The following is a 24,703-nucleotide window of genomic DNA, read 5'->3' on the forward strand; positions in this document are numbered from 1 at the left end:
GTCGCTGTAATAGGTGTAGATACAGAAGTTTTACAGATACAGCAGACATATAGATTTTATTCACCGTGAATAAAATTAGAGGATTAGCAACTATGAAACCCTAAACAAACGTAGTAGAACATGTTTCTACCATAGTAGAATAACATGGTAGAAACCCTAAACAAACGTGGTAGAACATGTTTCTACCATAGTAGAATAACATGGTAGAAACCCTAAACATAGTAGCACTAGCCTCAGTACGTAACCCCTAATTGTATACAACTTTAAATTTAAATTGGATGCATTTCATTTAAGCTTTGTTGCAAACAAAAAAAAACGGATTACAAACTATTTATATTCCTGAATTTAATTTCCGGGAATTAACAATTAGCACACACAAGCTGTGCTAATTGGTTAACGTCGGTACTGTAACTAGCGCAACTAACCCTTGTTTAGTATTAAATTCAATCACAGCTCGAGTTGAATTACTAATAGAGAGTTTCAAAGACCTCGAGAATGATAGTTTTCACCGTGCTGAAACTGATTTAGTTTGCTGAAGGATTTGTATAACGAGCATTAAGGTAGTCGTTACCTTGGTCGTTAGTAAGGAGTTTAAGACTTGGTGGATTTAATAAAGCCTGGTGAGGGGGGGGGAGACTTATATAATACACTGTATCTGCGGACAACCATCTAGTCTATACACTCAGTACATGTTAGGCTTACATCGAGGTTCAATTACAAATTTGCACAGTAGAATAACAACATACTGAGCGAAAGATATGGCAGGAAATGCAGAATAGAACCAGTGAAGAACAGAGGTGCCATAGGCACAATCAGAGAACACTGTATAAACATCAGAGGTCCACGGCTGTTTAATATCCTCACAACAATTAAGAAATATTGCCGGAAATAAGTGGAAGTCTTAAAACAAAAAAAAAATCTTCAAGAAGTGCCGGACCAACCAGGCTGTAGTGGGTATGTGGGTCTGCGGGCCGCTCCAAGCAACAGCCTAGTGGACCAAACTTTCCCAAGTCGAACCTAGTCCCGGGTCGGGCTTGGGGAGTAGAACAAACTCCCAAAACCCTCTCTAGGTAAGATCCAGGTAAGATGGGGTGTAAAGAGATGGGGGAGGGAGAGGGGGAGGGAGAGGAGGAGGGAAGAGAGGCGGAAGATCAATACCTTAACCCCCCCCCCGAGCACCCCCCCCCACCTGTGAGAGGTTGCACCGCCCCTCACCGTGGTGGCCAACATTCACGGCCACCCCCACCACTGTCCCCCCCCCCTGGGTCACCCCCACCACTGTCCCCCCCCTGGGTCACCCCACCACTGACACTGTCCCCCCCTGGGTCACCCCACCACTGACACTGTCCCCCCCTGGGTCACCCCACCACTGACACTGTCCCCCCTGGGTCACCCCACCACTGACACTGTCCCCCCCTGGGTCACCCCACCACTGACACTGTCCCCCCCTGGGTCACCCCACCACTGACACTGTCCCCCCCTGGGTCACCCCACCACTGTCCCCCCCCTGGGTCACCCCCACCACTGACACTGTCCCCCCCCTAGGTCACCCCACCACTGACACTGTCCCCCCCCCTGGGTCACCCCACCACTGACACTGTCCCCCCCCTGGGTCACCCCACCACTGACACTGTCCCCCCCTGGGTCACCCCACCACTGACACTGTCCCCCCCTGGGTCACCCCACCACTGACACTGTCCCCCCCTGGGTCACCCCACCACTGACACTGTCCCCCCCTGGGTCACCCCACCACTGACACTGTCCCCCCCTGGGTCACCCCACCACTGACACTGTCCCCTCCTGGGTCACCCCACCACTGACACTGTCCCCCCCTGGGTCACCCCACCACTGACACTGTCCCCCCCTGGGTCACCCCACCACTGACACTGTCCCCCCCTGGGTCACCCCACCACTGACACTGTCCCCCCCTGGGTCACCCCACCACTGACACTGTCCCCCCCTGGGTCACCCCACCACTGACACTGTCCCCCCCTGGGTCACCCCACCACTGACACTGTCCCCCCCTGGGTCACCCCACCACTGACACTGTCCCCCCCTGGGTCACCCCACCACTGACACTGTCCCCCCCTGGGTCACCCCACCACTGACACTGTCCCCCCCTGGGTCACCCCACCAACCACTGCTGGGGGTCCACACCAGGCACGGAGGGGTCGAGTGCTGGGGGGGGGAAACAGGGAGGGGGGGCAAGGAGAGGGGGGGGGGAGGTCGAAAGAAGGGGGAAGCCAGATCGCGAGCAAGAGAAAATAGGGAAGAGATCAGGGGGGGTATAGGATCGACGACCGACATTAGGAGGGGGAGATTTTCGACCGAAATTAGGAGCGGGGAGGGAGATTTACGACCGACATTAAGGGAGAGGGGGGGGGGGGAGGATTGAGGACTGTTACGGCCCCACTCAGCCAGTAGCCGGGATGTTGTCATACCAAACCATATATGGGGCCTTATAGTGCCTCATAGTATAGTAGTGCCTTATAGTATAGGTTTGTTAACAACTGGCAGTAATAATCCAACAGCAATAGGGGGTAAACGCTGAACAAAACCCATCACCATGTGTCCTTAACTATGTACATTTATTACATATGTACACAGTAGTAGGGTGGAAGACGCACAGGTACCTTTTTTTTGGGGGGAGAGGACCCCTGTGAGGTGTAAGACGCACAGGTACCTTTTTTTTCAGACCCGAGGACCCCTGTGAGGTGTAAGACTCACAGGTACCTTTTTTGTTTTTCTGGAAATTCGTGTCTGGGAGTGAGGGTTTTCAGGTAAATTTTTGTCAGTCACAGATTTTAGAAGTAAGGATTTCTTATGATGAAAATAATTTCCGAGACTTAGAAGTTTGTTAAGGGCTTATGGGAGAAAATCAAATATCGTTTGTATCGCTTTATGGTTTCCAGGAGAACTCTACAGACATATTTTACATGTTTTCAACTTACAAAAATCGTCTATGTAAGCCTTAGTTATTCATGTAAATTTAGAAAGTTATCTGTGTAAGTCAGGGTTTTCAGGGGCTCGTACCTCACACCCCCCTCCCTCCCCCTTACCTCGCAATCTCTCGCGTCACCTTTATTTACCTTACGCCCAGCCAGCCAGACGCTGCATACAGGTTACCTCTTATCTTATCCATAATAATATCTGGACCGTCCCTCTCTCTCTCTCTCTCCTCCTATTTCCTTACAGCTATTTTCAGAGTTTCAAATAATCATAGAAGTTTATTTATATGTTTATGACCGAATTTGTAAAAGGACCATTTTCAGAGAATATTGTCTTAGATGTTTTGTTAAGGAATACAGACAACTTATCCATAACATTTAGTTTTATATCCATTTACGGCTATTTCATCTGTAAAGACCAAAATTGAACAGAGCCCAGTTTAAGCTCATATTTCATCAGAGTCCAGTTTATACCGAAAATTCGCCAGAGTCTACTTTGAGAGCAAATTTCATCAGTGTCCTGTAATCTGTGAAAACTTGACCGAGTCCATTTTATACCCAATTTTCGGCAGAGTCCAGTTTATGCTCAAATTCACCAGAGTCTACTTTGAGAGCAAAATTAGTCAGAGACAGTTTTAAGCTCATATTTCATCAGAGTCCAATTATCAACAGAAATTCGCCAGAGTCTACTTTGAGAGCAAAATTCGTCAGAGACAGTTTTAAGCTCAAATTTCATCAGAGTCCAGTTTATACCGAAAATTCGCGTGTCTACTTTGTGCCAAAATATTCAGAGTCCAGTTCATGATCGAAATTAATCAGAGTCCAATTAAAGACCCAAATTTGACAGAGACCACATTTTCGCTACTAGCAGTCCAATCCCCCTGAAATTTTAAACAGTCATATTTCAGACGTAGTAAATAAGATCAAGTCAGTTACTGAGCTCCAGCTCTCGTCCCCACCTTAGTTCTCTTTCGTATCTTTGTAAATAACCCATCAATTTCCCTGAAATTTTTACCCTCTGTATTTCAGACATAGTAAATATGAAGTAAACAATTATAAAACTCTAGCTCTTGTCCTCTGTCCAAGCTCACTTTTGTAAATTCATTACTCTCAGTCCAAATCACCCAACTACATTTTCAGACATAGTAAATAAAAACCAGTTCAGTTATCAAGTTTCAACTCTTGTGCCCCAGCTTAGTTCATTTGTGCAAGTTCTTTATTTTCCAACTAAATCACCTGAGATTTAAGATCACCTTATTTTCTAACGTAGTAAAATTAATCTGGACATTAGCAAAGCTCCATTTCCTCAGCCTTAGATCATCAGACATAAATATATTCGATCAAGTCCCTCTCCAGCCTATCTGTTTATCTGAGTAATTACTTTACCCTTCTCATCCCCAACCTATCAATCCCCAACGTATCAAAACCTTCAATAATCATACTGTATTTGCATATTTTCTCTATATTCAGCTGTGTTCTTCACATTTTGTCCATGTTTTCTGTGTTCACTCCATGTTCTTCAAATGTTCACAGTCCCATTCAGTTCATATTTTCACAAGTATCTCCATTTTTTCTGTAATCTTTCTCTTAGTCTCATTACTTTCTCTACAAATTCTAGTCATATTTTCTATGTTTTCATGTTCATCACATGTTCTCTTTACAACTTTTATACTCAATATTCATGCTAACTTCCATATTTTTGTGTTCTTTGTCAATATTCATGTTCCTCTACAAGTTCATGTTCCTCACAAGATCACTTCGTTTTTCACCTTCACTTACATGTTTTCTACATTCTTTGTCATATTCTCCATGTTCTTCACAAGTCCATTGTTCATTCTTTGTATTCCCTATTCTCCTTATCATGTTTTCATGTTCTCTGTAAGTTCATATTCCCAGCATGTTCACTGTATTCATCAACTTTTCTTACATGTGTTCTTTGCCATGTTCCCCATATGTTCTCTGGGTTTTTCCCCTTACATGTTATCTAACGTTCCTTAACTAAAAAAATCTTTCACCAATCAACTAAAAACATAGTCACTTTCGTAATTTCTCAACTAAACTTATTATCCAGTCAACTAAAAATAGTCAGAAATAGCCTCGTTCAACACTGTTCTTAACTAAAACAACCTTTCTCTTAGCTAAAAATTGTCAAAGGAAACTTTTTCAACACTTTCGTAACTAAAATTATATGTCGCTAAGTAAGAAAAATTGTCAAAGGAATCTTTCCAGCACTGTTCTTAACTAAACTTATTCCCCAGTCATCAGAAATAACCGTGTTCTTCATGTTTCATTGTCATTTCATAACTAAAATTATCCATCAATCAACAGAAAAAGCCATGTTCATCATGTTTTGTCTTTTTGCTTAACAAAAATTATGTTTTGTCAAGTAAGAAAAAATAACCAAAGATATCTTTCATCGCTGTTCTTAACTGACATTATACTTTGGGGAGCACAAAAAATAGTCTCCCTCGTCATGTTTTCTCTTTTTCCATAACTAAAAGTATTCATCAGTCAACTAAAAAATAGTTACTTCATCATGTTTCCTTGTCATTTCTTAACTGAAATATCACTTCTCTCATCTGAAATAGTCATGTGTAGCCTCTTTCCAACACTGTTCTTAACTAAAGTAGCCTTTCACTTCGCTAAAATAGTCATATTCGTCATTGTTCCTAACTAAAATTATATGTCGTTAAGTAAGAAATATAGTCAAAGACTCTCTTCGAGACATCAAAGACATCCTTTAAGACTTCAATGGGACTCGTCGAGATATCAAAAGACACTCTCAAACACTCAAAAATTTACTTGCATCCTCAAAGTTAATCTCAGAGGCATAAAAGTTATTCTCGGAGCTATCAAATTAATCTCTAAAACAACAAAAGTTAATCTCTGTCATCAAAGTTGATCTGCAAGATATCTTCGAGACATCAAAGTTACTTTTCATTACATCAAAGACGCATTCAAATACTACCCATGTTCTCAGAAGTCATTCTCAAAGTCATCAAAGTTATTCAAAGAGCTAACAAAAGTTATTCTCAGAGTCACTCTCGTTCTTCAGAGAAACTTTCCAAAACATCTTTGTTCATCAAAGTTATTCTCAGAGTTAACAAAGGTAATCTCTAACTCACTCTCGTTCATCAAAGTTGTTTCAAAGACATCAAAGTTAATCTCAGAGTTATCCAAAGATATTCTCATGTCCACAAAAGTTATTCACAGAGTCGTCAAAGTTAATCCAAGACATCATTTTTCATCAAAGATATTCTCTCTAAACCATCAATGTTCTTCTCTAAGACATAAAAGTTATTCTCAGAGTCACCTTCGTTCTTCAGAGAAACTTTCCAAAACATCTTCGTTCATAAAAGTTATTCTCAGAGACATCTAAAGTTAATCTTAGAGTTATCAAATGTAATCTTTAACTCACTTTTGGTCATTAAAGTTAATTTCTATGTTATAAAAGTTTGTCTCAGAGACATGTAAAGTTAATCTTAGAGTTAACAAAGGTAATCTCTAACTCTCGGTCGTCAAAGTTGTTTCAAAGACATCAAAGTTATTCTCAGAGTTATCCAAAGATATTCTCATGTCCACAAAAGTTATTCTGAGCTATCAAAGTTAATCTCAGACATCTTCATTCATAAAGTTATTCTCAGTCATGAAATGTTATTCTCTAAGTAACTTTCCCTTCATCAAAGATATTCTCTAAGTCCTGAAAGTTATTCTCTAAGACAGCAAAGTTATTCTCTGAGCTAACAAAATACTACTCATGTTCTCAAAGACATTCTCAAAGTCATCAAAGTTATTCTGTAACTCACTTTTGTTCATTAAAGTTAATTTCTATGTTATAAAAGTTATTCTCAGAGCTAACAAAATACTACTCATGTTCTCAGAAGTCATTCTCAAACTCATCAAAGTTATTCTCAGAGTCATCAAAAGTTGTTCTCTAAAACATCAATGTTGCTATCTAAGACATCAAAGATGTTCTCTAAATCATAAAAGTTAATCTTAACTCACCTTCGTTCATTAGAGAAACTTTCCAATCCATATTCGTTCTCCAAAAGTTGTTCTCTAAGACACCTTCATTCATCAAAGAAACTCTCCTTCTTCCATCATGTTATTCTTTAAGACATCTTCAGTCATAAAATTTTATCTCCAAAATGTAACTAGTTCAGCTTTTCATACCAAGCCTGCACTTGTTAAAATATATTTTCGCAGTCACTTTACCCTAAAACTGTTCTCTGAACTATCCTAACTTAACTTACCTTACCTTACCTATCTTACCTAACTTTACCTATCTTACCTAACTTAACCTGCATAACCTAACTTTACCTAACCTAACTTACCTTACCTTACCTATCTTACCTAACTTTACCTATCTTACCTAAATTAACCTGCATAACCTAACTTTACCTATCCTAACCTAACTTACCTTACCTTACCTATCTTACCTAACTTTACCTATCTTACCTAACTTAACCTGCATAACCTAACTTTACCTATCCTAACCTAACTTACCTTACCTTACCTATCTTACCTAACTTTACCTATCTTACCTAACTTACCTTACCTTACCTATCTTAACCTGCTTAACCTATCTTACCTAACTTAACCTGCATAACCTAACTTTACCTATCCTAACATAACTTTCCTTACCTTACCTAACTCAACCTGCTTAACCTAACTTACCTAACTTACATAACTTAACCTAACTTACATAACTTAACCTGCTTAACCTAACTTACATAACTTAACCTAACTTACCTAACTTAACCTAACTTACCTTACCTTACCTAACTTATATAACTTGTCTTACCTATCCTAACCTAACTTGGCTTACCTAACTTAATCTTACATTCCCAAACTGTTGTATCCTAACTTATCTAGTCCAACCAGACATGCTCTAACATACATAAGTATTCCTTCTTGTCTTTTGTGTTTCGTCAATCAGTGTCTCATATTCATTTACTCATTTCATTAGTTAATTTCTCAAATGGTCACTTATGCATTTCAAGTGCTATTTGTTAGAGATTTGATATTTAAGCATTTCAAAGAATTTTTGTTATATATGGGCATTTACTCATTTCAAGGGTTAATTTCTCAAATGGACGTTTTTGCATTTCAAGTGTTATTTGTTTAAGATTGGGTGTTTAACCATTTCAAAGGTTTTTGTTATATATGGGAACTTACTCGTTTCAAGGGCCAATTTCTCAAATGGCCATTTTTGCAGATCAAGGGTTATTTGTTAAAGTTCATCAAGTTGCCCATAAGTTGTATTTATTATGTTTGTTATCATTTATTCTTATTCCCCAACCCCTTAACCTAACCTCTTGTAATCTTAGTGTATTTGGTAGGTTCTATCATATGTTCTTATTCCCCAACCCCTTAACCTAACCTCTTGTAATCTTAGTGTATTTGGTAGGTTCTATCATATGTTCTTATTCCCCAACCCCTTAACCTAACCTCTTGTAATCTTAGTGTATTTGGTAGGTTCTATCATATGTTCTTATTCCCCAACCCTTTAACCTAACCTTTCAGATGTAGTTTATTGTGTTTTTGACGTATTTGTTGTATATATTATCCTTTAACCTAACCTTTCAGATGTAGTTTTGCTTCTCCTTTGTATATTTTTTACCCAAACCCACCATCCCACTTATCCTTCTTTCCTTCTTTTACTTTAATTCTCCTACTCCTTCTAACCCTCCTTTTCTATCTCTCTCCCTTATTCTCTCTCTTCCTCCCCCTCTCTCTCCCTCATTTGCTCAAATGCTCTCTTGTTTCTCAAATTCAAGTCTTATTGCTCCCATTCTCACACCCTCACTCTCATTCACTTAGTTTTCTTTTTTCTCAAATTCAAGTCTTAGTGCTCCCATGCCCACACTCTCTCTCATTCTCTCTTCTTTGGTCCCATTCTCTTCCGCCCCCTCCCTCTTACTCCTTGCTCTTCTTTCATGCTCTCACTCCCTTGAGCTCTTGTTTCTCAATTTCAAGTCTTAGTAGATCTGATTCTTTACTATTGTAATTTTTATTATTACTATGATAAAGAATGAACTTATATGTGAAAACAAAGTAAAAGAAGGAAAGAAGGATAAGTGGGATGGTGGGTTTGGGTAAAAAATATACAAAGGAGAAGCAAAACTACATCTGAAAGGTTAGGTTAAAGGATAATATATACAACAAATACGTCAAAAACACAATAAACTACATCTGAAAGGTTAGGTTAAAGGGTTGGGGAATAAGAACATATGATAGAACCTACCAAATACACTAAGATTACAAGAGGTTAGGTTAAGGAGTTGGGGAATAAGAACATATGATAGAACCTACCAAATACACTAAGATTACAAGAGGTTAGGTTAAGGGGTTGGGGAATAAGAACATATGATAGAACCTACCAAATACACTAAGATTACAAGAGGTTAGGTTAAGGGGTTGGGGAATAAGAATAAATGATAACAAACATAATAAATACAACTTATGGGCAACTTGATGAACTTTAACAAATAACCCTTGATCTGCAAAAATGGCCATTTGAGAAATTGGCCCTTGAAACGAGTAAGTTCCCATATATAACAAAAACCTTTGAAATGGTTAAACACCCAATCTTAAACAAATAACACTTGAAATGCAAAAAACGTCCATTTGAGAAATTAACCCTTGAAATGAGTAAATGCCCATATATAACAAAAATTCTTTGAAATGCTTAAATATCAAATCTCTAACAAATAGCACTTGAAATGCATAAGTGACCATTTGAGAAATTAACTAATGACATGAGTAAATGAATATGAGACACTGATTGACGAAACACAAAAGACAAGAAGGAATACTTATGTATGTTAGAGCATGTCTGGTTGGACTAGATAAGTTAGGATACAACAGTTTGGGAATGTAAGATTAAGTTAGGTAAGCCAAGTTAGGTTAGGATAGGTAAGACAAGTTATATAAGTTAGGTAAGGTAAGGTAAGTTAGGTTAAGTTAGGTAAGTTAGGTTAAGTTATGTAAGTTAGGTTAAGCAGGTTAAGTTATGTAAGTTAGGTTAAGTTATGTAAGTTATGTAAGTTAGGTAAGTTAGGTAAGTTAGGTTAAGCAGGTTGAGTTAGGTATGGTAAGGAAAGTTATGTTAGGATAGGTAAAGTTAGGTTATGCAGGTTAAGTTAGGTAAGATAGGTTAAGCAGGTTAAGATAGGTAAGGTAAGGTAAGTTAGGTAAGATAGGTAAAGTTAGGTAAGATAGGTAAGGTAAGGTAAGTTAGGTTAGGATAGGTAAAGTTAGGTTATGCAGGTTAAGTTAGGTAAGATAGGTAAAGTTAGGTAAGATAGGTAAGGTAAGTTAGGTTAGGATAGGTAAAGTTAGGTTATGCAGGTTAAGTTAGGTAAGATAGGTAAAGTTAGGTAAGATAGGTAAGGTAAGGTAAGTTAGGTTAGGTAAAGTTAGGTTATGCAGGTTAAGTTAGGTAAGATAGGTAAAGTTAGGTAAGATAGGTAAGGTAAGGTAAGTTAAGTTAGGATAGTTCAGAGAACAGTTTTAGGGTAAAGTGACTGCGAAAATATATTTTAACAAGTGCAGGCTTGGTATGAAAAGCTGAACTAGTTACATTTTGGAGATAAAATTTTATGACTGAAGATGTCTTAAAGAATAACATGATGGAAGAAGGAGAGTTTCTTTGATGAATGAAGGTGTCTTAGAGAACAACTTTTGGAGAACGAATATGGATTGGAAAGTTTCTCTAATGAACGAAGGTGAGTTAAGATTAACTTTTATGATTTAGAGAACATCTTTGATGTCTTAGATAGCAACATTGATGTTTTAGAGAACAACTTTTGATGACTCTGAGAATAACTTTGATGAGTTTGAGAATGACTTCTGAGAACATGAGTAGTATTTTGTTAGCTCTGAGAATAACTTTTATAACATAGAAATTAACTTTAATGAACAAAAGTGAGTTACAGAATAACTTTGATGACTTTGAGAATGTCTTTGAGAACATGAGTAGTATTTTGTTAGCTCAGAGAATAACTTTGCTGTCTTAGAGAATAACTTTCAGGACTTAGAGAATATCTTTGATGAAGGGAAAGTTACTTAGAGAATAACATTTCATGACTGAGAATAACTTTATGAATGAAGATGTCTGAGATTAACTTTGATAGCTCAGAATAACTTTTGTGGACATGAGAATATCTTTGGATAACTCTGAGAATAACTTTGATGTCTTTGAAACAACTTTGACGACCGAGAGTTAGAAATTACCTTTGTTAACTCTAAGATTAACTTTACATGTCTCTGAGACAAACTTTTATAACATAGAAATTAACTTTAATGACCAAAAGTGAGTTAAAGATTACATTTGATAACTCTAAGATTAACTTTAGATGTCTCTGAGAATAACTTTTATGAACGAAGATGTTTTGGAAAGTTTCTCTGAAGAACGAAGGTGACTCTGAGAATAACTTTTATGTCTTAGAGAAGAACATTGATGGTTTAGAGAGAATATCTTTGATGAAAAATGATGTCTTGGATTAACTTTGACGACTCTGTGAATAACTTTTGTGGACATGAGAATATCTTTGGATAACTCTGAGATTAACTTTGATGTCTTTGAAACAACTTTGATGAACGAGAGTGAGTTAGAGATTACCTTTGTTAACTCTGAGAATAACTTTGATGAACAAAGATGTTTTGGAAAGTTTCTCTGAAGAACGAGAGTGACTCTGAGAATAACTTTTGTTAGCTCTTTGAATAACTTTGATGACTTTGAGAATGACTTCTGAGAACATGGGTAGTATTTGAATGCGTCTTTGATGTAATGAAAAGTAACTTTGATGTCTCGAAGATATCTTGCAGATCAACTTTGATGACAGAGATTAACTTTTGTTGTTTTAGAGATTAATTTGATAGCTCCGAGAATAACTTTTATGCCTCTGAGATTAACTTTGAGGATGCAAGTAAATTTTTGAGTGTTTGAGAGTGTCTTTTGATATCTCGACGAGTCCCATTGAAGTCTTAAAGGATGTCTTTGATGTCTCGAAGAGAGTCTTTGACTATATTTCTTACTTAACGACATATAATTTTAGTTAGGAACAATGACGAATATGACTATTTTAGCGAAGTGAAAGGCTACTTTAGTTAAGAACAGTGTTGGAAAGAGGCAACACATGACTATTTCAGATGAGAGAAGTGATATTTCAGTTAAGAAATGACAAGGAAACATAATGAAGTAACTATTTTTTAGTTGACTGATGAATACTTTTAGTTATGGAAAAAGAGAAAACATGACGAGGGAGACTATTTTTTGTGCTCCCCAAAGTATAATGTCAGTTAAGAACAGCGATGAAAGATATCTTTGGTTATTTTTTCTTACTTGACAAAACATAATTTTTGTTAAGCAAAAAGACAAAACATGATGAACATGGCTTTTTCTGTTGATTGATGGATAATTTTAGTTATGAAATGACAATGAAACATGAAGAACACGGTTATTTCTGATGACTGGGGAATAAGTTTAGTTAAGAACAGTGCTGGAAAGATTCCTTTGACAATTTTTCTTACTTAGCGACATATAATTTTAGTTACGAAAGTGTTGAAAAAGTTTCCTTTGACAATTTTTAGCTAAGAGAAAGGTTGTTTTAGTTAAGAACAGTGTTGAACGAGGCTATTTCTGACTATTTTTAGTTGACTGGATAATAAGTTTAGTTGAGAAATTACGAAAGTGACTATGTTTTTAGTTGATTGGTGAAAGATTTTTTTAGTTAAGGAACGTTAGATAACATGTAAGGGGAAAAACCCAGAGAACATATGGGGAACATGGCAAAGAACACATGTAAGAAAAGTTGATGAATACAGTGAACATGCTGGGAATATGAACTTACAGAGAACATGAAAACATGATAAGGAGAATAGGGAATACAAAGAATGAACAATGGACTTGTGAAGAACATGGAGAATATGACAAAGAATGTAGAAAACATGTAAGTGAAGGTGAAAAACGAAGTGATCTTGTGAGGAACATGAACTTGTAGAGGAACATGAATATTGACAAAGAACACAAAAATATGGAAGTTAGCATGAATATTGAGTATAAAAGTTGTAAAGAGAACATGTGATGAACATGAAAACATAGAAAATATGACTAGAATTTGTAGAGAAAGTAATGAGACTAAGAGAAAGATTACAGAAAAAATGGAGATACTTGTGAAAATATGAACTGAATGGGACTGTGAACATTTGAAGAACATGGAGTGAACACAGAAAACATGGACAAAATGTGAAGAACACAGCTGAATATAGAGAAAATATGCAAATACAGTATGATTATTGAAGGTTTTGATACGTTGGGGATTGATAGGTTGGGGATGAGAAGGGTAAAGTAATTACTCAGATAAACAGATAGGCTGGAGAGGGACTTGATCGAATATATTTATGTCTGATGATCTAAGGCTGAGGAAATGGAGCTTTGCTAATGTCCAGATTAATTTTACTACGTTAGAAAATAAGGTGATCTTAAATCTCAGGTGATTTAGTTGGAAAATAAAGAACTTGCACAAATGAACTAAGCTGGGGCACAAGAGTTGAAACTTGATAACTGAACTGGTTTTTATTTACTATGTCTGAAAATGTAGTTGGGTGATTTGGACTGAGAGTAATGAATTTACAAAAGTGAGCTTGGACAGAGGACAAGAGCTAGAGTTTTATAATTGTTTACTTCATATTTACTATGTCTGAAATACAGAGGGTAAAAATTTCAGGGAAATTGATGGGTTATTTACAAAGATACGAAAGAGAACTAAGGTGGGGACGAGAGCTGGAGCTCAGTAACTGACTTGATCTTATTTACTACGTCTGAAATATGACTGTTTAAAATTTCAGGGGGATTGGACTGCTAGTAGCGAAAATGTGGTCTCTGTCAAATTTGGGTCTTTAATTGGACTCTGATTAATTTCGATCATGAACTGGACTCTGAATATTTTGGCACAAAGTAGACTCTGGCGAATTTTCGGTATAAACTGGACTCTGATGAAATTTGAGCTTAAAACTGTCTCTGACGAATTTTGCTCTCAAAGTAGACTCTGGCGAATTTCTGTTGATAATTGGACTCTGATGAAATATGAGCTTAAAACTGTCTCTGACGAATTTTGCTCTCAAAGTAGACTCTGGCGAATTTCTGTTGATAATTGGACTCTGATGAAATATGAGCTTAAAACTGTCTCTGACTAATTTTGCTCTCAAAGTAGACTCTGGTGAATTTGAGCATAAACTGGACTCTGCCGAAAATTGGGTATAAAATGGACTCGGTCAAGTTTTCACAGATTACAGGACACTGATGAAATTTGCTCTCAAAGTAGACTCTGGTGAATTTTCGGTATAAACTGGACTCTGATGAAATATGAGCTTAAACTGGGCTCTGTTCAATTTTGGTCTTTACAGATGAAATAGCCGTAAATGGATATAAAACTAAATGTTATGGATAAGTTGTCTGTATTCCTTAACAAAACATCTAAGACAATATTCTCTGAAAATGGTCCTTTTACAAATTCGGTCATAAACATATAAATAAACTTCTATGATTATTTGAAACTCTGAAAATAGCTGTAAGGAAATAGGAGGAGAGAGAGAGAGAGAGGGGGGGACGGTCCAGATATTATTATGGATAAGATAAGAGGTAACCTGTATGCAGCGTCTGGCTGGCTGGGCGTAAGGTAAATAAAGGTGACGCGAGAGATTGCGAGGTAAGGGGGAGGGAGGGGGGTGTGAGGTACGAGCCCCTGAAAACCCTGACTTACACAGATAACTTTCTAAATTTACATGAATAACTAAGGCTTACATAGACGATTTTTGTAAGTTGAAAACATGTAAAATATGTCTGTAGAGTTCTCCTGGAAACCATAAAGCGATACAAACGATATTTGATTTTCTCCCATAAGCCCTTAACAAACTTCTAAGTCTCGGAAATTATTTTCATCATAAGAAATCCTTACTTCTAAAATCTGTGACTGACAAAAATTTACCTGAAAACCCTCACTCCCAGACACGAATTTCCAGAAAAACAAAAAAGGTACCTGTGAGTCTTACACCTCACAGGGGTCCTCGGGCCTGAAAAAAAAAGGTACCTGTGCGTCTTACACCTCACAGGGGTCCTCTCCCCAAAAAAAAAAGGTACCTGTGCGTCTTCCACCCTACTACTGTACACTACATAACACATCACTTCCACACAGGACACTACACATGAACGTCTGCCATCTTCTAACCTGGTGATACCTGCTTGATGGGGTTATCTTGAGGTTATCTTGAGATGATTTCGGGGATTTTCAGTGTCCCCGCGGCCCGGTCCTCGACCAGGCCTCCACCCCCAGGAAGCAGCCCGTGACAGCTGACTAGCACCCAGGTACCTATTTTACTGCTAGGTAACAGGGGCATAGGGTGAAACTCTGCCCATTGTTTCTCGCCGGCGCCCGGGATCGAACCCGGGTCCACAGGATCACAAGTCCAGTGTGCTGTCCGCTCGGCCGACCGGCTCCCTGGGGTTCTGGGAGTTCTTCTACTCTCTCAAGGTATCTTCCCTGAATATCTTCTATGGTACTCACGCCAGCAAGTTCACTTCTATCTTCTTGTTCACCGTAGAAAACAAGCCAACAATACAACCCGTCCTCGACTTAAGTCCATTCCATCCAGCGGTCGACCCCACAGACGCATTCAGAAATTTTTACATGCCGTTCGTTCAAAACGAGAATTTTCTGAAATATAAATTATTATAATAGCATATGTGCACATATAGGCATAGGTTATGTTAGGTGTTTAGGTTCTGTTGGCGATTATTTATATTTGTAATAAATGAGTGAAGCATTTACAACGTTGTGGTTCGAACAATTCGTCAGTGAAGCACTTGTTCCGGAAGTGTTCGAACGTCAACAGTTGTGAGTCGTGTGTAAACAGTTTTTCATTCATAAACAACTGGGGGTTGTCGGGTGCATGTAATCACTTTTGGGTCTTTGGAGGACGGACTGAAAAGTGATTCCATTCACCCGCCGAACTCACTCTTTATGAATGAAAAACTGTTTACACACGACTCTCAACTGATTTCGTTCGAACACTTTCGGAACAAGTCCTTTGCTGACGAATTTTGTTCGAACCACAACGCTGTAAATGCTTCACCCACGTGCTACAAATAATCAACAGAACCTAACCACCTATCCTATGCCTATATATGCACAATGCTATTATAATATTAATTTATATTTGAGAAAATTCTCGTTTTGAATGAACAGCATGTAAAAATTTCTGAATGCGTGTGTGGGGTCGACCGCTTGATGTAATGGACTTGAGAGGAGGACGGGTGTAACAATAACAGGACACCGTAGAGAACAGCTGCACTCATTCACTAGAAGATTACGTTACCACTTATATCTTAACCTCAGAGCAACAATTCCCAAAGAGTTGCACAATGTTGCACTTACCAAGAATTTACCCATCGCGACTTTCCCGGAATGTCAACGCAGGAAGCCACTGTCAACAGGTTTTTCACAGAGGCAAAAAACACATAACTACGAGACCAACCTCGAGAAAGTTCAGAGGTATACCAACAAGTCCCAGAGTTGTGGGGTATGAACTATGAAGACTACAGGTGTTAAACCTCACGACACTACAAGAAACAGTACGCAGGATTACGACATACAAAATACTTAAGGGAATAGACACAGCAGATATGAACCGACCATTTCGCCGGGTAGTACAAGAACTGAGACATGGAAACGAAGTACCCAAATGAGCCACAGAGACATTAGAAACAATCTTTTTAGTGTTAGTCGTGAACAACTGGAATGCTCTAAGAAGCCAAGTGGTGGAGCCAGACTCCAAACACAGCTTTAAATGCTACGACACAGCTATTGGGATGGGGTGGAGAGAGAATACCACAACTACAACAGAGCCCAATAGGCTCTGTAACCTATACACGAGTCAATTACGAGACGAGAGGTGGAACCCAAGAGCCGTGGCTAGAGTCCCCCGCCAAGACACCTAAGTGCACACACACACATGCAGCAAGCACACACACACACATGCACCAAGCGCACACACACATGCAGCAAGTGCACACGGCTGCTAGGATCACGTGCACAACTGGTGGTAGAGGCAACAACACTATCACGTGCACAACAGCTGGTGGTCCCGAGGTACGAGTGGCCCCAGACCACAACCGCTCTAGTCATTGCCCCGCCGCCATGTTTGGGTTCTTGGTCAGGGCTGAACAAGGTAATCCAGTCTGGGGGGGGGGGGGGGGCCATGGGCGACCTTCACTCCGTCGGCCACACTGACATGACCACCCTGCGTTGTTGCGGGGGGGGGGGGGGGGGGGGAGGGGTCAACGGATGAAGGGGGGGGGGAGGGTCAGTGGATGAAGGGGGAGGTCAGTAGATGAAGGGGGAGGTCAGTAGATGAAGGGGGGGTCAGTAGATGAAGGGGGGTCAGTAGATGAAGGGGGGTCAGTAGATGAAGGGGGGTCAGTAGATGAAGGGGGGGTCAGTAGATGAAGGGGGGGTCAGTAGATGAAGGGGGGGTCAGTAGATGAAGGGGGGGTCAGTAGATGAAGGGGGGGTCAGTAGATGAAGGGGGGTCAGTAGATGAAGGGGGGGGTCAGTGGATGAAGGGGGGGGTCAGTGGATGAAGGGGCGGGTCAGTAGATGAAGGGGCGGGTCAGTAGATGAAGGGGGGGTCAGTAGATGAAGGGGGGGTCAGTAGATGAAGGGGGGGTCAGTAGATGAAGGGGCGGGTCAGTAGATGAAGGGGCGGGTCAGTGGATGAAGGGGCGGGTCAGTAGATGAAGGGGGGGTCAGTAGATGAAGGGGGGGTCAGTAGATGAAGGGGGGGGTCAGTAGATGAAGGGGGGGGTCAGTGGATGAAGGGGGGGTCAGTGGATGAAGGGGGGGGTCAGTGGATGAAGGGGCGGGTCAGTAGATGAAGGGGCGGGTCAGTAGATGAAGGGGCGGGTCAGTAGATGAAGGGGCGGGTCAGTGGATGAAGGGGCGGGTCAGTAGATGAAGGGGCGGGTCAGTAGATGAAGGGGGGTCAGTAGATGAAGGGGCGGGTCAGTGGATGAAGGGGGGGTCAGTGGATGAAGGGGGGGTCAGTAGATGAAGGGGGGGGGTCAGTGGATGAAGGGGCGGGTCAGTAGATGAAGGGGCGGGTCAGTAGATGAAGGGGCGGGTCAGTAGATGAAGGGGCGGGGTCAGTAGATGAAGGGGCGGGGTCAGTAGATGAAGGGGCGGGGTCAGTAGATGAAGGGGGGGTCAGTAGATGAAGGGGGGTCAGATGAAGGGGCGGGGTCAGTAGATGAAGGGGGAGGGTCAGTAGATGAAGGGGGGGTCAGTAGATGAAGGGGTGGTGAGTGAATTTAGGTGAGAGAAACTGGGGTGACTGGACTAAGGGAGACAGATGAGAGCTGATGGACCAATTATATATAGTGAAAGCCTTACAAGAGATGTCTGAACCTTCCTAAACCACAAGAACATGCAGAAAATATTGAGGCCATGCGATGGGATCGAACACTCATCCATGGACTTCCCCAGGCACACGTGTCCCAAGACAGTTCAAGGATGCACGTTCGATGCAAATGTTTACCTTTCGATATTGTGTCAGTTATATAACGTCCTCGTGTTATCACCCCCCCCCCCCCGCCGTCATCCACCCCCACCATACCCGACTGCGTACTCTCCCCCCAACATCATCCTCAACCACTTCCATCACCCCAACATGAATACCCCCCCCCCCCCCCCGCCCGGATGTAAGAACTCGCCTCTCCTACTGCGGGAACACATCCCCCCCCCCCAATGTCACGCACACAAGCCTCCTTCCCCCCCCCCCCCCCCCAATGTCACGCACACAAGCCTCCTTCCCCCCCCCCCCAATGTCACGCACACAAGCCCCCCCCCCCCCCCCGTTTCCACAGGGAGGCACATCACCCACCAACCCTCACACATGCCTCCCCCCTTCACCCGCAGATAAGGCAGCAGCAGCAGCACAATACTCACCGGAGCGCTGATAACTTATCTGTGGAGCCTGTGAAGGTGCCCAGTTTATACGAAACAACAACTGCGCTCTTAATGATAACTCCGGTCACCAGGAAACATGTGCCTCCCCCCCCCCCCCCTGGCCCTTCACCCCCCCTTCCCCCTCCCCCCCAGGTGTACTCTCTCCTCCTTACCACTCACAATACTTCATGTGAATAAAGACGCATTAGGGTAAACAAGTGCTTTATACTTGTTATTCTTGTATACCCGTCAGTGGAGCCGAGCTGCTAAACACCACAAATGATAAGGTGGAAGTGCTGATGATCAAAATAGAGATCCTAAATGTAGTTGTTGTCCTTGTATATAAGTCACCGGAGGCAAACCCTCAGCAGTTTAAAGACCAACTAATGAAAATGAGCACTGCTTGGAAAACCTCACAAATCCTGCTCCGAACATCATCCTGCTTGGGGACTTCAACCTACGGCACCTGAAATGGAAGCACCTGGCTAATACAGTAATATCAGAAAGAATACCAGGAAGTAGCCTAAATGAACAGGCACATGCAAATGACCTGCTACGGGTGTGCGACAGGTTTGCCTTAAACCAGCAAATAGTAGAACCAACTAGGAAGGAGAACACACTGGACCTCATTTTCACTAATAATGATGAATTGATCGGGAACATAATGATTACAAATACCTGTTACTCAGATCACAACTTAATTGAAGTTCTGACAACCATGGGGAATGGACCTTCAAAACCAGTCCAGATTCCCGGTGGAGGAGATTTCAGCAAATTCAACTTCAATAATAAACAGATAAACTGGGAGCAAATAAACCAGGACTTCACAGAAATAAGCTGGGAAGAACAGCTAGAAAATACAAACCTGAACCAGTGCCTAGAAAAAATAAGCTCAGTAGCACTAGAAATATGTTCAAACCGCATACCCCTAAGAAAAAAGAGGAAGAGATGCAGATTGGAACGGAAACGTCGTTCCCTCTATAGGCGAAGAAAACCAATCTCAAGAACGGCGAAGATGGTTAGGTAGAGAAATAGAAACAATTGAACTCAAGCTACAAGAATCATACAAAACCCAGGAGAGGCAAAAAGAGCAAAAGGCCATCAGTGAAAGAGAGAAATCCGAAATATTTCTTCTCCTATGCAAAAAAGATCAGAAACTACATCCAGTATCGGGCCCCTGCGAAATGGAGATGGAACTTTCACCGATGACAACAAAGAAATGAGCGAGTTACTGAGGAAGCAGTACGACGCTGTTTTCAGCGAGCCATTAAACGCACTAAAGATTGATAACCCAAATGAATTTTTCATTGATATGATATCAACATCAAATCATATCAGACGTCGCCCTATTCCCACTGGATTTTGAAGAAGCCATAAACAGTATGCCTATGCACTCTGCACCAGGCCCGGATTCTTGGAACTCCATATTCATCAAGAACTGTAAAAAAAAAAAAAAAAAAAAAAAACTATTGCAGGCCTTTCACATTCTGTGGAGACAAAGCCTAGATACTGGCGTTATCCCTGATATACTAAAAACAGCAGAGATAGCACCACTTCATAAAGGAGGAAATAACGCAGAGGCAAAAAATTACAGACCGATAGCACTAACATCACACATCGTAAAAATCTTTGAGTGCGCGCTAAGAAGTAAGATCACAAAATACATGGAATCACAGCATCTCCATAACCCTGGACAACATGGTTTCAGAACAGGGCGCTCTTGCCTGTCGCAGTTGCTGGACCACTAAGACCACTAGATGCCATGGAAGACAAACAAAACGCTGATGTAATTTACACAGATTTCGCAAAAGCCTTCGACAAATGTGACCATGGTGTTATTGCACATAAAATGCTTTCAAAAGGAATTACCGGAAAAATAGGCAGATGGATCTACAATTTCCTGACCAACAGAACCCAATGTGTAATAGTCAACAAAATAAAATCCAGCCCATCAACCGTGAAGAGCTCAGTCCCCCAGGGTACTGTGCTTGCTCCAGTACTTTTTCTCATCCTCATATCGGACATAGACCAGAACACAACCTATAGCACTGTATCATCCTTTGCAGATGACACTAGGATTTTCATGAGAGTAGGCAACAGAGGACACGGCAAACCTCCAGTCAGATGTAGATCAGGTCTTTCTATGGGCTACAGAAAATAATATGGTGTTTAACGAAGTTCCAGCTCATACGCTATGGAAATAATTAAAATATAAAAACAAACCACGTACAAAACTCAGGCAAATCATAACATAGAACGAAAAGGCAATGTAAAGGATCTGGGTGTACTCATGTCGGAAGACCTTACCTTTAAAGAACACAATAAAGTAGCCGTCACAACTGCAAGAAAAATGACAGGTTCGATAACAAGAACCTTTCACACTAGAGATGCTATACCGATGATGATACTCTTCAAGACGCTAGTGCTCTCTAGAGTGGAGTACTGCTGCACAATGACAGCACCTTTTAAAGCTGGAGAAATTGCTGACCTGGAGAGCGTGCAGAGATCCTTTACTGCTAGAATCCACTCAGTAAAACACCTAACCTATTGGGACCAACTAAAGAGCCTAAATCTGTATTCTCTTGAGCGCAGGCGGGAGAGATACATAATAATCTATACGTGGAAAATAGTAGAGGGGCTGGTCCCAAACCTGCACACAGAAATAACATCACATGAGACCAGAAGGCATGGCAGGATGTGCAGAATACCCCTGTTGAAGAGCAGAGGTGCAACAGGTACTCTGAGAGAGAACTATCAACATCAGAGGCCCGAGACTGTTCAACACTCTTCCACTACACATATCTTGAGGTTATCTTGAGATGATTTCGGGGCTTTAGTGTCCCCGCGGCCCGGTCCTCGACCAGGCCTCCACCCCCAGGAAGCAGCCCGTGACAGCTGACTAACTCCCAGGTACCTATTTACTGCTAGGTAACAGGGGCATTCCGTGTGAAAGAAACTTTGCCCATTTGTTTCTGCCTCGTGCGGGAATCGAACCCGCGCCACAGAATTACGAGTCCTGCGCGCTATCCACCAGGCTACGAGGCCCCGTAGGGACTATCATAAGGGATATAACTGGCCGATCCCTCACAGTGTTCAAGAGAGAACTGGATAAACCCCTCCAAAGGATACCTCGTCAACCAGGCTGTGACTCGTACGTCAGGCTGCGAGCAGCCGCGTCCAACAGCCTGGTTGATCAGCTCAGCACCCAGGAGGCCTGGTCGAGGACCGGGCCGCGGGGACGCTAAGCCCCGGAAGCCCCTCACAGTAACACCTCAAGGCAAGGGTGTGAGTTTTTTTTTTTTTTGCTAAAGCCCTTTTTTTGGGGGGGGGGAGGGAGGGGGAGGCTTGTCTTTTGAGAACTTTACCCGCCTCAAGCAAGTTATTGGTTATTGCTGAAGGCGGCCCGCAGGTCCACACACTCCCATGACAACCTGGTTGATCCGGCACTTCATGCAGGAACTTGTCCAACTGTCTTTTGGAACACCTCCACTTGTGCTCCACTTGTGCTCCACTTGTGCTCTGGTTATAGTTCTTACACTACGGGAGGGGGGGGGGGTTGTCAAGTTGTGGCCCTGTGATGTTCATAATGTTCTGGGAGTGTCACCTACGGCACCTCGACGCTTCAAGTGCATCAATATAACCTTATCCTAACTATATCCTATGGGGTGAGAATAGCTTGAGCTACCTCATCCCTTTGTGTGTATTTTACCTCAATAAACTTATTTCAACTATATCCTTCAACAGGTTTATTTTGCTGTGCTCATTTGGGAACCCGAGTTGTCCATGTATATGTTAGGTGTTAACTCTCTAATCTGCCGACTACAGTGTACAGGAAGTGTTTGGTGATCTTGAGATAAGATCACCCAACACTTCCTGTACACTGTAGATGGCCCAGATTATGGTGGTGTGTCACCACGCGCATGTGTGGTGAAACACTATCTTGGCCACTTTCTTCACACTTATTAAACTGTTCACTTCACAACCCAAGCTTTTTATAACTGACCTCGTAGTGCTTGGAAGCTCATAAACCGCTTAATCAGCATAAACAAAGCAGCCGTGATTGAGAAAAGATGTACAGGTTTCGCAAGTAGAAGTGTAAATGTTTGATGAATTGTGGCCGTGACTGCTGCAACGTTGCAGTGTTATGCTCAGTGAGCACCGAGTTGTCTCACACTGTTGCCAGATCCTTCACACGTTGTCTTCCTTCTGAGAGAAGAACTGGTTGTGCCCTGTGACGGTGTCGTTAGTCTGCCAAGATGTCCTCACTATTAATGGACATCTTAAACTATGCAATTATCTCATCAAAGCCGAAACTTAACTAAATGTTTGGGTCTTGTTCCCGAGTCCATTATGTGCCTCTAACATTTCCCACTACCAGCAGGAGTGTGTATACAAGTAGGTGAGAATGAAGTGCAATAATCAATACAAATAATAACCTAATGTTTTGAAAACACGAGGAAAGGTAGACTGTATCAAGACCCCAGCCCGGGACCCCTGGACCCCCCAGCCCGGGGGACCCCCTGGACCCCCAGCCCGGGGGGACCCCCTGGACCCCCAGCCCGGGGGGGGACCCCCTGGACCCACAGCCCGGGGGGGACCCCCTGGACCCCCAGCCCGGGGGACCCCCTGGACCCCCAGCCCGGGGGGACCCCCCCCTGGACCCCCCAGCCCGGGGGACCCCCAGGACCCCCAGCCCGGGGGGACCCCCTGGACCCCCAGCCCGGGGGACCCCCTGGACCCCCAGCCCGGGGGGACCCCCTGGACCCCCAGCCCGGGGGACCCCCTGGACCCCCAGCCCGGGGGACCCCCTGGACCCCCAGCCCGGGGGACCCCCTGGACCCCCAGCCCGGGGGGACCCCCCCCAGGACCCCCAGCCCGGGGGGACCCCCCAGGACCCCCAACCCGGGGAGACCCCTGGACCCCCCAGCCCGGGGACAACTTAAGCTGCCCAAGAGTACTCCGGGTTGGGATCGAAATATATAGTCTACGTTTCCTCGTGTTTCAAATTAGTGGGTTATAATTTTCCATATATGTAGGTGTACATGTTTGTGCGTATACAAGTATTTGTATATGTAATATCTGGTTAGAAATGCACTAGGTCTTTGCAGCCGGCCATTAATCACATCCTGTGGTTGAGTACTGAATAATCTAACCATATCTAAGAAGGAAGGAATTATCAGGCGGGCGGGGGGGGGGGGGCAGGTTTTAACATGGTTACCACCAGGGTAGAACCCCCCCCCCCCCCCCCCCCGAGGACAGGTGGACACTGTACAGTTGGATGGGGACCCATAACTGCTGGAAAGGGGATTTCTTACGTCGTCACCAATGCTAGTTTGCTCTATTATCCTGTAGCCTAATTGTGCTGTGGTATTTTCAAAAGCTACAAGTGTTTAATAAAATAAACGGTCACAAAGGTTGCCAATCTCTTGGATACATAAAGAAAATGACGATGTTACCAAAAGTTGGAAGGCGTTCAAAGGAGAACGAGATATTGGGAGCCTCCTTACCTTAGCAGAGGCGACGCCATCGATGTTGACGACAAAACCGACGCCGCAGGCAGCTTTCTCATTGGCCGGGTCGTAGAGGCCCTGGGCCGGCGGGTACTCCCACGTCTCCACCATCCTGCACCTGAAACACAAACACGTCACTCAACACCCATGGCGTCCAACACAAGACACAAACACGTCACTCAACACCCATGGCGTGCAACACAAGACACAAACACGTCACTCAACACCCATGGCGTGC

The 24,703-nt window shown here is 42.3% G+C and overlaps 1 protein-coding gene across 1 annotated transcript in view; it reads right to left on the minus strand.

Moving 5' to 3' along the window:
- The window catches only part of LOC138350006 (ferredoxin-dependent glutamate synthase 1-like), a 109,526-nt gene that overhangs the window by 48,654 nt on the left and 36,169 nt on the right, over nucleotides 1–24,703 (minus strand). Inside the window, exon 2 of the mRNA XM_069300077.1 lies at nucleotides 24,463–24,583. Within this exon, the coding sequence (XP_069156178.1) occupies nucleotides 24,463–24,576 (114 nt within the window). The 5' untranslated portion in view covers nucleotides 24,577–24,583. The remainder of the gene's footprint in view (nucleotides 1–24,462; nucleotides 24,584–24,703) is intronic.

The sequence above is a fragment of the Procambarus clarkii genome, chromosome 43 (assembly GCF_040958095.1).
Source record: "Procambarus clarkii isolate CNS0578487 chromosome 43, FALCON_Pclarkii_2.0, whole genome shotgun sequence".
NCBI lineage: Eukaryota > Metazoa > Arthropoda > Malacostraca > Decapoda > Cambaridae > Procambarus > Procambarus clarkii.